The 12,403-nt window shown below is 39.8% G+C and overlaps 1 protein-coding gene across 2 annotated transcripts in view; it reads left to right on the plus strand.

The window, feature by feature from the left end:
* Window positions 1-12,403, plus strand: part of spata17 (spermatogenesis associated 17) — a 50,206-nt gene that overhangs the window by 20,570 nt on the left and 17,233 nt on the right. The window contains exons 9-10 of one of the 2 annotated variants that reach the window (XM_005915033.3): window positions 322-461; window positions 1,332-1,442. In XM_005915033.3, coding sequence (XP_005915095.1) covers window positions 322-461; window positions 1,332-1,416 — 225 coding nt within the window. In that variant the 3' untranslated portion in view covers window positions 1,417-1,442. The remainder of the gene's footprint in view (window positions 1-321; window positions 462-1,331; window positions 1,443-12,403) is intronic. The other variant, XM_014340122.2, reaches the window with a different exon arrangement.

Genomic DNA, 12,403 nt, shown 5'->3' on the forward strand with positions numbered 1-12,403 from the left:
GGAAAAAGATCCACTATCATATTCATTTAGATTTCAATTAACAAATCAGCACAAAAGCCCAAATCATGATTTTAACCCATTGCAGACAGTGTCCTCATTGCTCCAAAACTGTCTTCTTTTTAACTGATACCCCTCCCATAGTGCTTGGTTTTACTTCTCCTGCCACTTGATCTTTTTTATTCTTTCTCTACACTTACCCTGTCTCCTGTCACAAGAGAAGAGATGCAGAGGACTGACCTCTGTCTTTTTTTAATTCTGCAAAAGAGTGATTTTGCGATCAGTTTTCGACTAATGTACTGTCTATTTTGTCTGTCCTTATTCCAGGGTCTTTACGGAGAAGCAGGAGAGGCTTGGGAGCAGCGCTTGCATTGTCGTGAATTGATGTTATGTCTGCAGACCTCTTACATGCACCTAGAGGAGGCCCAGAATCAGCTACGTGAACTCGAGCCAGTGAGACTTAGGTTTGTACAGGAGTTCTCTGTCTGACCTGTCTGGATAATTATTTTAGATTGGATACAATATATTAGAACATTCATACATTAATCTAACATAATTCAGCTACAGGTATGTCCAAGTCCATTGTTTGGTGCGTTTTAACAGATATTATTTACTGCAAATAGTGTCTGTATTAACTCGATACTAGCAAGAAGCTGTTCTTTGAGTGAGCACTGCTGAAAGAGATAGACACAATTTTTCATTGTGGGGTCTGTACAGAAATGTTACTAAAAAGTTATAATAACATAATAATCCAGTGTAAGCTATATCCTTGCATGTGTCTTGTGTTGGTATTCGCTTCCTCCTTTTGATGCTCTATGTTAAATTGAGTTCAGTTTAAGCTGTATTTTATCAAAATACTGGTGTTACTGAAATATGTGGAGCTCCACTCTAAACATTTGGGATCAAGATTCAGTGAAGCCCTACAGGACAAAAGAACAAAGCTTTGGCACTAAACTCACAGCTTTGTGCTGTCCATCTGTGCCAATTACGCGCTAATTCTGATAAAGTTGCTTGCTGGCATCCCTAATATAGCAAAGCTCCCAGCTGCAACTTTCAGCTATTCTGGTGCAAAATAAGACATGCTTTCATAATTAAATATGCCACTATTTGCAGTAAATTGCTTCCCGCAAACTCTTAGTTTCAAAACTGACACTGCACCATCTCTAGTAAATCCTGACAGTAGTTTTATATCCATGGAGGGTTTTACACCAGTGAATCTAGCCCTATAAAAGTGAAAGACATGGTTAGCAAACAACAGTTTTAATAAAACCAATCTGAAAACCTGTGTGCACTATATTGTATAACTTTGCTGTTTCTTGTTGTCTGACACCCAGAGGAACAGGAAGTACACTTCACCATTTGAGCCAGAGCAGCAGTTCATTTCCTCATCCAGCCCATACCGGCAAGAGCTTCAGATGATTAATATACACTGGTTATCAGAGGAGGTATGATGAAAACTAAAAAGACTAAACAAAAAGAAAAAAAATCATTTGTTTGTTTATTTATTTAATTATCCCATGTAGAGGGAATGGTCTGAATGGGCTAAAAGCTGTTGTAAAGGGTTTATATGGTTGAATTAGTTTGATCCTAAGGTATAATTCTTCTTCTAAGAAAGACATGAAAAAACAGAGCAGCACAACCTAAACCTTTCAACTTATGTTGCACAAATTTGTCAAAAGTGACAGCAATTTAATAAATCGCCACTCTCCATCACACGCATATCTACACCCACCCACACCCATACACACAATTCCCAGCTATGCCCTCCACTGCCCCTTCTCCATGTATACGTAAATGAGGTGTATGCATTGATGTGTATGTGTGGGTATGTTAGTGAGAGAATGTGTGAGCGTGGGCCCTGCGGTCTGGTCCAGGCATTAGGTAATTGACTGTGTCTTTGCTCAAGGCCTTTCATGGATCACCGTCCTTTATTAGCTCACTTCCCAGCACACACACTCGCATACGTGCACATCCACACACACATACACAAAGTTCCCAGCAGCTCCACCCCAGCCCCTTACTCCCCACCAGCAACCAGACCCAATTGCCCGGAAACAAGGAGTGAAACAAGAGAGAGAGAGAGAGGAGCAAGGGAAAAAGGAGAGAGCAGCGACAGGGGAATGAACTAACACGGCCCCAGGAAGTGGAGATAAATAAGTATGAGGAGAGAGTGAGTGGGTGAACGGGGTCTCCTCAAACTGACAAGAGAAATTGAGGGAGTACGATCCATATTTCACTGTATCATGTTTGTCAAATACAATTTTAGGAAGGTTGTAGATCTGCATTGGTGGTAGTATTTTGACTTTGCCTATCGCCCTAGCCCCGTTTGGGTGAAAAGTACCTGTCTAGACAAAACAGGAAACAAATGTCCCAAATATGCTGTTGAACTAACGCAGGTTCACAGCAAAGCTGCATGGCAGTTTTAACTGTGTGTTAACGGGCATACCCACTGATTATCAAATAATATGTCGGTAAGTATAAGTGTGAATTAGAATGAGATTTGGTCATTTAAATGGTGGGATGAGCCAGGATTCATTTATTAAGTTGATTCATTTCTTAGATAAGTATGTGTGTGTGTTTGCTGACACGTTTAGCTATTTTCTATTATTTTATTTTATCTCAAATCAAATATTTGCTAAACGTATTCTCTGTATAGTATAACTTTGCCATGCAGGATGTTGTTGAGGAAGATGATAAAGACAGTAGTTGCCTGTCCTCGGCCCAGTCCTGTCATACTGCTGTCACTCAGAACTCATCAAACCTCACATCTTTCTCTCAGAGATTCTGTGTCTTTGTATCTCTCTACCTCTGTTTACTCTCTCTCTCCTCTCACTCTGTGATAATTAGTGCATTAGTCCTATCATTGGCATCACCGTGAGCTATAGCAGCAGCCAGCGGAGCTTCTTGTCACATCTCACAGGGCCAGTGGAGTGGACAGCTCAACCCTGGTACTCATCATCTTCATACCGTGCCTAGCCAGCCTCCCCCCAGCCACATTATTTAGCTATGTTATCCAGCCATGCTCCTAATTATTTTCAAATCCTAGCCATAGCCCTCTCACCCAGTCTCTGCCACATTACCTAGCCTTGCTTGTAATCATCACCTTAAGCGTTGCTTTAGCTTCTCCACACAGCCTGAAGCCTCATCATTAACATACCCCAGTTTTTTTTTTTCTGTTTTCTTTGGCTTGACCATCACAGCTCTTGGCAGTATGTACATAGCATCCTCAGACCAAACCAAGCCCTAGAAATAGCCTGTGACTCCTGGACCTTTATTTACCTTAGCCATCTGGGTCACAATATGAAAGTCTGTCAGTGTACACACACACATATCCACATGCATCCACACAAATTCACAAAAATGCCAGTCCCTGCCTCTTGAAAAGCTGAGTTCCCTGTCTCAGGCCAAAGAGCGCTGTGTAAAGGTTGCCCCTTTTCTTGCCCATATGTCTGCTTACCCTTTTTGCCTATGTTCCTGGTAATCCTGTTATGCCAACACAACAATGATGGTTATTTTACTCGTTAGTTCATGTTATATTATCATTGTTATTATCATTGTTATTTCAGGAGAAATAAAGTGATAAAGAGCAAAATGTAGGTTATTGGTAAGCAACACATTGCCTGTAAGTACTGTAAGATAAAATGCTATAAAAGATTGTGAACCAGTTACATGCTCCAGCAAAGACTAATTTCAAATGCAGATATGGGAAAGCCCTCTGTGTTCATGCTAATTTTGTGGTCGTTATTAGCCATGTCACCAGTGGTTCTGCCTATAACCATAGAAGATAGCTAATTAGGAGGCTACGTGCTAATAAAGTACACTACAGTGAGTGGTCACGTCTGTGTTTATCTGTGCTCCAAGCCTTTCCTTCTCTTTTCATTAGACTGATGTCCATCATAACTTTCAGAGCATCAGGAGAAACTCCCTGATACACACTAAAACACAAGCACTCTTCCCTAGGTCCAGGTCTTTTTAAAATTTTGCTTGTTTGTTTGTTTCTGGTAATTGTTTATTGAAATAATACCAAATATGAGGTCCAGACATAGAGAAAAATTCATTTTCAGAACAGAAGTTAATGCACAGGGATGAAAAGTTAAAGGGCATAAATAAATGAAAACAAATACAAATCAAACTGGACAGGCAGACGAAGAAGGAAATGCATCGACACATAATAGAATATAAATACTAATAAACAACCAGAACAGCAGTGGAGGTAAAAAAACCCCAAAAGCATATATAACATCAGTCATAAAAAAAATAAACATAAATTATGTATCAATGGCTAAAAGTAATACCAAGATAGTAATAACAAAGTGGAGGCAAGGCTAAAGATTGTGTTAGCTGTAGCAACGGCTTTGGATCAGTGGACCACTATACAATGTCCATCTTTCTTAATTCTGGCCCTTTCAAGTGATCATATATCTGAAAAGAACGTTGGCTAAATTTGGTCTAAACCATTTTTTAATAATAGTTTTCATTGCAGCAGTTGAAGCAGCTAATGTTGCAAATTACTCCTGAAACTAATAATGTATTTAAGCTGAGACTAGTATGAAAATTATAGTTCAAAAAATCATATAGTTTGATTATTTTACCAGACTCATAACAGTGAACCCAAAAGTCATTATTTAATAATTTATCTTTAAATCTAGGCTCAGGTGTAAACTACAGTACCGGGAGAGGGACTGGAAATTGTTTTCCTAACTTATAGTTAATATGTGTGGTTTTACAGTAAAGGAAGAAAGATAATTTGTAAATAATAATGAAACTGATCAAATGTTTTCTTGAAATTACCATGATATCACGGAAGACCCTGGTATTCACAACCTTTTAATTTGAATTTACCAATAATAATGCTGCCATGTGGGTATTAAAATGTGAAAAAACTCGTCTAAGGGTGAAAGTCAAAATCAAATGGATTATCAGAACAAATACAGATTGATATACACCAGAATATGATCTGATTTATCTGTTCTTGTTTCCACAGACTGTATCTAAAAGATAGATGTAGTCTCTGTGTCAACCCTCATTGGTTATTCAAAAGCTGTTATGACACTTTAGGCTTTGCAATCTCATTTTTTTAACCACTGTGCTTGAATAACAAAGATAACCTAGGACACTGTCAGATAACTCCAGCTCTAACTAGCTAGATTGGTTAACAAGATGCATTTATAATTTACTGTGATATTGATTCAAGTGATCTATCCGACTCTGCTGCATTAGGGTCCATGTTACTAACCATTACTACTAACCATTTTACAGCCTGTGTAAAACTCTGAAGCCCTGCCATTTGCTCAACCATAAAGCATTTCCCGCCACACCGCTTCCTACTTGAGACCTCAGGCTTATCAGTTAACCCACCAATTCATTTACATTATGGTGACATTTAGGACTGTATACAGAGTAACAGTGAGGGTCAAGTTCACACAGCATGATGTTAAATGGACAGCATCTGCTAAGTAGCAGATATATTTTGGTAAGATTTGAAAGAATGAATGACTTTAGATATTTTCGTTAAAAGATTCTGGACCAAACTTTACCAGATTGAGTGACTTTGTAGAACTTTCTTTCTATAAAATAATAAGGTTGCCTTAATACACCCAACAAAACACCACAACCACTAACAGATTCGCAGTATTGGTGTGAAAATATAAGTTAACTGCAATATAAAACGCTATGTCATCATAGTTATTCCAAAATCAAGATGGAAGTGTTTTTAAGTCTGAGTAGATGTTTTCTTCTCCATGTGTACATAGGTGTCAGAGAAAGGAGGCAGACAAGCTGGATAGGGGTGTCTGTACTTTAATGGACTGCCTGTCCCTGTAAGGATATGCTCCACTGAACCATGCTGTATATAGTGTAGTATAATCACTGTCGATGTCTTTCTCCTTCCATCACTTTTTCTTTGCTCATCTTTGCTATCTTCTTTATTTGCATATGTTCTCTTTTTCTGACTTCTTCATCTGTACTACCAACCAGTAGCTTTTTCTACACCCCTTTCCCCATTCTTGTAAAAAATATCTGAGTGCATATATATAGAGAAAGAAATATAAATGGATTGTGATGAAGCTAAAATGTAGATCAAAGACTGTATATAAAAAATGGACACATTACCCTTGGCATTATTCTGTTCAATGGTTTATTTATATAGTTTTATTTATATAGTTTCAAATCACAAAAAAGTTGCCTCAAGTTGTTTTACACAGTAAGGTAAAGATTGCAGTTTTAAAAAGAAAACCTCAACAAACAAATGACCCCTTATAAGCAAGCACTTTGCGAATGTGGGAAGGAAGAACTCCCTCTTAACCTTCAGCAGAATCAGACTCAGCAAGGGGCAGGCATCAGCTGCAACAGGTCATGTCTTGGTTTTTGAAACAATATAATTTTTGGTGTCACTATTTTAGTTTTAAAAGCCAGAAGTGACCATTGGGTATTTGGGTAGCTTAGGAGCCCACCCAAAAAAGGGTAGACTCCTCAGATATCCATTAACTAAGGAGCAGCGTCCATTGACTGCTTTATTACATAAGATAGATACAGTACCTGTTATTTAGTGCTAAGAAAAAACAAGCAAACCAGGAGCAGACCAACAATTATAAAAAATGAACCTCAGACTTCTTGGATAGACTTGGATGTACACACACCACAAGCAATTGTGGTGTGTGTACATATTCCAAATGGCACCAACACTACACACAAAGTAAAGAGGTCCAGTTCCATGACTGAAATTCTAAGAGGTCAATGCTAGACAGTGGCCCACTATAGTCATTTGTTGGCATCCATCAGTCAGTCAACTTTAAGTAAACTCAAATGTAATGGTTAAATTTATAGCAATTATAGATTAGACATGAAGACCCAGGCTATTTTTGGTCTAGAAAAAACAGGCTCTGAACATTCATTCTCTTCAGATGCATTTTTTTTTTTGTAAATCTTTTTAAGTCTATTTGGATTGATTGACTTTTGGGGCTACCCTCAAATGTACTGCTGTTTTGGGCACTTTCACAGTGGCTTCATTTTTCTAGGCCAGGAGCTTGTCTTATTGGATGGGCACAGAGAATCCAGCACCCACATTCTGTATCTATCTATTGGAGGTATAAGGTGTGTATGTATCACTGTGTGTGAGTCCTATTTTTTCAGGTTATGTTTGGTTTTTTTGTGTTATGGCTTTTGTAACTTTCTAAGCTGCCTAGTGTATGTATAAAAACCACCCCTTTATCAGTTGTAACTATACAAGATGTGCACACTTGGGTATATGCACATGTATGTGTGTGCTATTAAAGTCTCATATGTTCCTTAGCCAGTGTGGGAATATGTGTTGGGGGTGGTGATGGGACCTGGAAAGAGAAGCAATCACAAACACTTAAACCAGCAAATGGCCTTGATGTCCTGTGCAAAGCAGCCCATGTTGACTGATGAGCCTGTTAACCCTGGCTGAAACAACTCCAGCACAGGGGATTAGACAGCAATGCTGGTCCCGGCTGTTCGTGGCCCATTTTGCATGGGAATTGTGCATATTTAATCTAAGGTGTGCCGAGGTGCAAAGACAAGCCTCCCTCTTCTCCGTTTCTCATTATAGATGTGTAATAGCACCCCGAGGCTGAGGCCCTTAATTCACCAGCCCCAGCCCAAGTCTTAATCTTACCCTCAGTCTCAGCCCCCACCTTCCCCCAGTGCCTACTTTCAACCCAAATCAAAGTCCTAGTTGCAGCCCTCCTCCTAGGCTTTCTCTCTCCTAGTTCTTTCCTATTCTAAGCCTTAGGGTGCTAGTATACTTGTCAGACGGTCAAACAGTGTCTGTAACTGCCTTCTGACATTGGAATTGACGAAAATTGGCAAAAATCAGATACTTTTCATTTTTGCGAACTTTTGCACTGTGAATGCCTTTGGGAGATAACCAGAATTTCACTGTTTTGTCCCACAAGGCATTTGCAGTGGCTAATAGAAAACTAGGATTACACAAGATTCATTAAACCTTTGTATTATGTGTTGTTAGAATCATGAAATGACCAATAGCAATATGAAGATAAAGAATAATGGAGAAATTGCAGGAAGATTGTCACATTTGAACCATGGTAGCATGGAAAATATGAGGTAACTAAAGACAAAAAGTTATGCTAATTAATTTCCATTCTAGTTGTATTTTTATGGTAAACCTATTTATATAGAACTAACACCCTCATTATAAACAATATTTTATCACCATGACCAGACACGTCACAACCATAGCCACTCATTCTGGTAACTGCATTTTCATAAGGATTTGCTGCAGTCGCTTTTGTTTATATTGTTTTTTTGTTTTTGTTTTGTTTCTTCTTGATATGTTAGTTTTGAATTCTGCATTTGTTTCCAGATTAATGTGATTGCATGTCAGTGATGAGTTCTCTGAAGCATGTATCTAATTTCATCTATCATGTCATCTCTCTCCCTCTCTCTCTGCTCTCAGCAACCCCCTCTAATCCGGCTCACCCGTTCACACTCTTTGCAAGACTGAATAATTAGTACTTCTCATTTAGTTATTGTCTTATTCTTTACAAAAATGTTGTATATATGCCCTGTGTATCACATAACTACCGCATGAGAAGAAAGTATGTGTAGAGTGAGTGTGTGTGTGCGTGTGTGTGTGGTGGGGGGGGGGGGTGGGGGGGGGGGGGGGGGTTATTAGTAAGAGGGACCCCATACTGTGGATGTAATTTCTTGTTTGTGCATTGTTCCAAACATCTTTGGCTACTGCAGAGTAGGGGATAGATATAGAGAGGGATGGAGAGGTTGAATCAGACAAAAAAAAAGATTGAGAGAAAAGGAAAGAGAGAAGGGAGCGGGGAAAAACAGGATGATAACAAAAGCGGCTCAGATTTCACAGACGCATATTTCATCAATCATGTGAATAAGTCGTGGTGATTATGCATGGCGGTGGCAGGCCGAGGGGGGCTGATTACCATACACCATAAAGGCTGCTTTCTTATCTCACACACACTGATTAGTTTCTGTCTGCAGATAGCCTCTCACTCTTCGCTCTTTCTCTCTCTCTCTCTCTCTCACACACACACAGATACTCATGTGGTGTGTGTACCTCAAGCATATACACACACAGTGTATGCAAGCATGCAGACACAAGGTTACATGCACTTACCCGGTACTGTTGGAATTCCAGATAAATGTAATTTAGCTGGTGGCATTAGGTCATCATTAAGTGCAAAATGAGAAAAGTTCAAAAATCCTGTCTTTGCTGGGGTTTTTTTGCTTTTTTTTTTAATTAAGGAGGATCTGGGATAATCTTTTTGATAAATGTGATAAAGCTGTAAAAATGCAGGAACACCTCTTAAAACTGTTGGGCTTCGAAGTAGCTATCTTTGCGTACAGTAAAAATGTATATGCTTTCTTTCTTTTTAACTTTTTTTTACTATTCGTGTTGTCAAAGGAGCTTGGAAAGAAAAGCGTCTGGACTTCTTTAAGTTGCTTGTTCAAGCAACTTAAAGAAGTCCAGACACTGACCTGGATGACTGAGAACCTTCACAGACATACTATTCGTGTTAAATTTTTGACCTATGTGTAAGATATCTTGCACAAGTCCTCAATGCAAAGACCTTGTGTTGTATTTTATGATGTCCCAAAGGAGAAGCATGATTAGTTAAATCAAAATGGTCTTTGCTGTGGTCCTGTTTTGATACTGTAGGTCATTCTTTTCTGGGACCGTGTGTTTGCATGATGCAGAACAAGTGAAAGAAAGCAAGAGTTCAGCAGGATGGGGAGGTGAGGTTAGGGCAAATAAGCCATGTATGAAAGGCCCCGCTTTGTGTCTCAACCACAGAATTAGAAATGACTCTTTTCTTTTGCACTTCTCTCTCTCTCTCCCTCACTGATATATAATGTAAACTCATTTAGTAACCAGGCTGAAGCTGTGTCGTGCTGTCTGAGTGCCTGCATGTGAGAAGTGCGCCTGGGACGCATTAGGGCCTCCTGACAGGGGCCTGGGAGAAATAAGTGAAATTAATGGAGCTCCTTTCATGTCGGACAAGGCCGCGGCACCCCTTTCACGCCGCATACAGTCACAGAAAAGTCAATACTTTTTTATTACTCCTCGCTTGCCCTACATTCCCCACTACAAGTGCTCTGCCCACTAATTGGTTTCAGTTTCCAGAGAAAGAGAGAGAGAAACAGGAGAGAAAGTGTGGGAGAGGACTCCATCCCAAAGAACACTGAAGCAAATAAATCAATCTCATATTTTTCTCTCTGCTGTCTTCTTTCATAGTATAACATCACAGCAGAGAGAAGGAGACATCAGAGTGGAGAGAGGGAGAGGCTAAACGGTTGGTTAGAGCACGCCTGCTCCCCTGGGAACATAATAATATCTGCGAGTCTGTTAATGGAGATGAGTGGTTAAAGTAGTCTGACGCCCTGCCCAGGTCACTCTTGGGGGTTTCTAACCAACAACTCTACCTCTGCTGAGTCTTTCCACTGTAACGTGGAGTGAAGCATCCTACCAAAAGACTGATTTCAACTAATCTTTGTGTATATGTGGAGATAGTGATGCAAGCTTATCAGTATATTATCAATATTGCTATTATTATAATTCACATGGTGAATTTCTCAAGCTGTATTGAACTGTCATCTAGTATTTAAAATTAACACATATGTCAGCATGTGTAATTATATAATATTACTGCATGAGATGTTGATCAACTGAGCATTTTAACATTGTTTTTCAAAAAGAATAGTTTTGCAGCAGCAGCAGTTTAAAACATGTTCCAGAGTCACCATCTGAAGCAGTTGGAAATTGTCTATCAAGTTAAATTACATCTATATAACCCAATATAAATGTGTGTGCTTGCTGTTCTAAGTAGGTAATTACTGGATTAGAATGGTTTCACGTGTGTGTACTGACGCATGTATGTGTCCTGTCTGCCGCTATGCCGTTCACTGATGTGCTAAACTTAAGTGGCAGTGGGGTTAGCCTCTTTCAGAAACAGTGGAGCCACAAATTGATGTGACATTTTGAACCCCATCCCACCACAAACACACACTCACAGAGACGCACACGTGCGTGCGCAAACAGACACACCGACACACACACACATACACACACTAATCAGCCTCCAGTTAAAGGGAGGTTCCACCAGTCTCGTTTTCTTTCTGTATCCCAGCTTTCACAGCTCTATAGTATGGGCAAGGGCAGGTTTGGGGGGCTAGAGCATGTGTGTATGTGTGAGTGTGTGTGTATGTGAAGAAGCTGTCACACTGAGCTGGCATCACCATCCAGTTTGCCATCTCTTCCTCAGTTTGACAAGTCCCTGTTTCCCACCCTGTGGCCAACATGCACACACATACGCACTGTCTCTCTGTCTCTGTCTCACTTGTCTGTCACACACACATATGATATGTGAACACACCAGTCATGCACTCACATGTATTGTTTGAATGCTTAGGCTAAATAAATGTATAGGTACACATGTGACACACACACACTCACACACACCTGTCCAAATGCACGGATGACCACATGCTGCATATTATGCAATGAATGAGTTTGACAATGTATGCAGCATGGTCCAGAATGGGTGACAGTAACATATCAAATCACATCATTGTTACTGAAAAGAGCTTTCATTATAAATCTACAGTGGAGTTTGTTTTATATTTGTCTATTTATGTGGCAGCACTACATGACGGTTGTCATGTTCGTGTGTGTGTGTGTTCTTAACAGTTGTCGGCGTCAGATTGCGGAGGGCTTCTGTTTGTTACAAGGACAGGCTTGTCCCTCCCTCCAGGCGTCGGCATTATGATGATTGTCATGGCGATGGAGTGTGAGTGACAGGCGGGATCACATGTGCTAGCCGGGGAGCAGGAAGCCCAAACCGCCCAACTCCCTGACATTAGTTTGTCCTTCATCAAAACTTTACATTCGTTTATAACTACTCACTCTCTGCGTTACAAAATCTTTCTTGTTTACATCTTTTTTTTTTTACCATCTGTCTCTTTCATCTGCTGATCTTTTTTCCCCTCTTTTATTTCAATTTCTCTTCCTCTCTCATTTACATTTCATGCTACCTCTACTGATATTTCTTTCCACTTCTTTCTTTCTTGTGTTTACCTCTCAAACATTCTCTTACCGTTTCAGTTCCAGATTTAATATATCTGGACTTGACACAACTTTTTAGATTCTCTTAGCAATGGAAGTTGTATTCTTTCACACCTGCAAACACACACACACATTTCCTGAGCAGGCTGGCTGGAGGTAAATCACCTTCTATGGAGCAGTAAGTTGTATTTGTGTGTGTGCGTGCACAAGCAATTTTTTGTTCAATACATGGTTGTTTGCTTCGGTTGTTTAAGATGTATGCGTTGGTGTAATCTAATACCTGTGTGTGTGTGTGTGTGTGTGTGTGTGTGTGTGTGTGTGTGTGTGTGTGTGTGT

The sequence above is a fragment of the Haplochromis burtoni genome, unplaced genomic scaffold, assembly GCF_018398535.1.
Source record: "Haplochromis burtoni strain Fernald_Lab_line unplaced genomic scaffold, NCSU_Asbu1 Contig_11, whole genome shotgun sequence".
In the NCBI taxonomy this organism is placed as follows: domain Eukaryota; kingdom Metazoa; phylum Chordata; class Actinopteri; order Cichliformes; family Cichlidae; genus Haplochromis; species Haplochromis burtoni.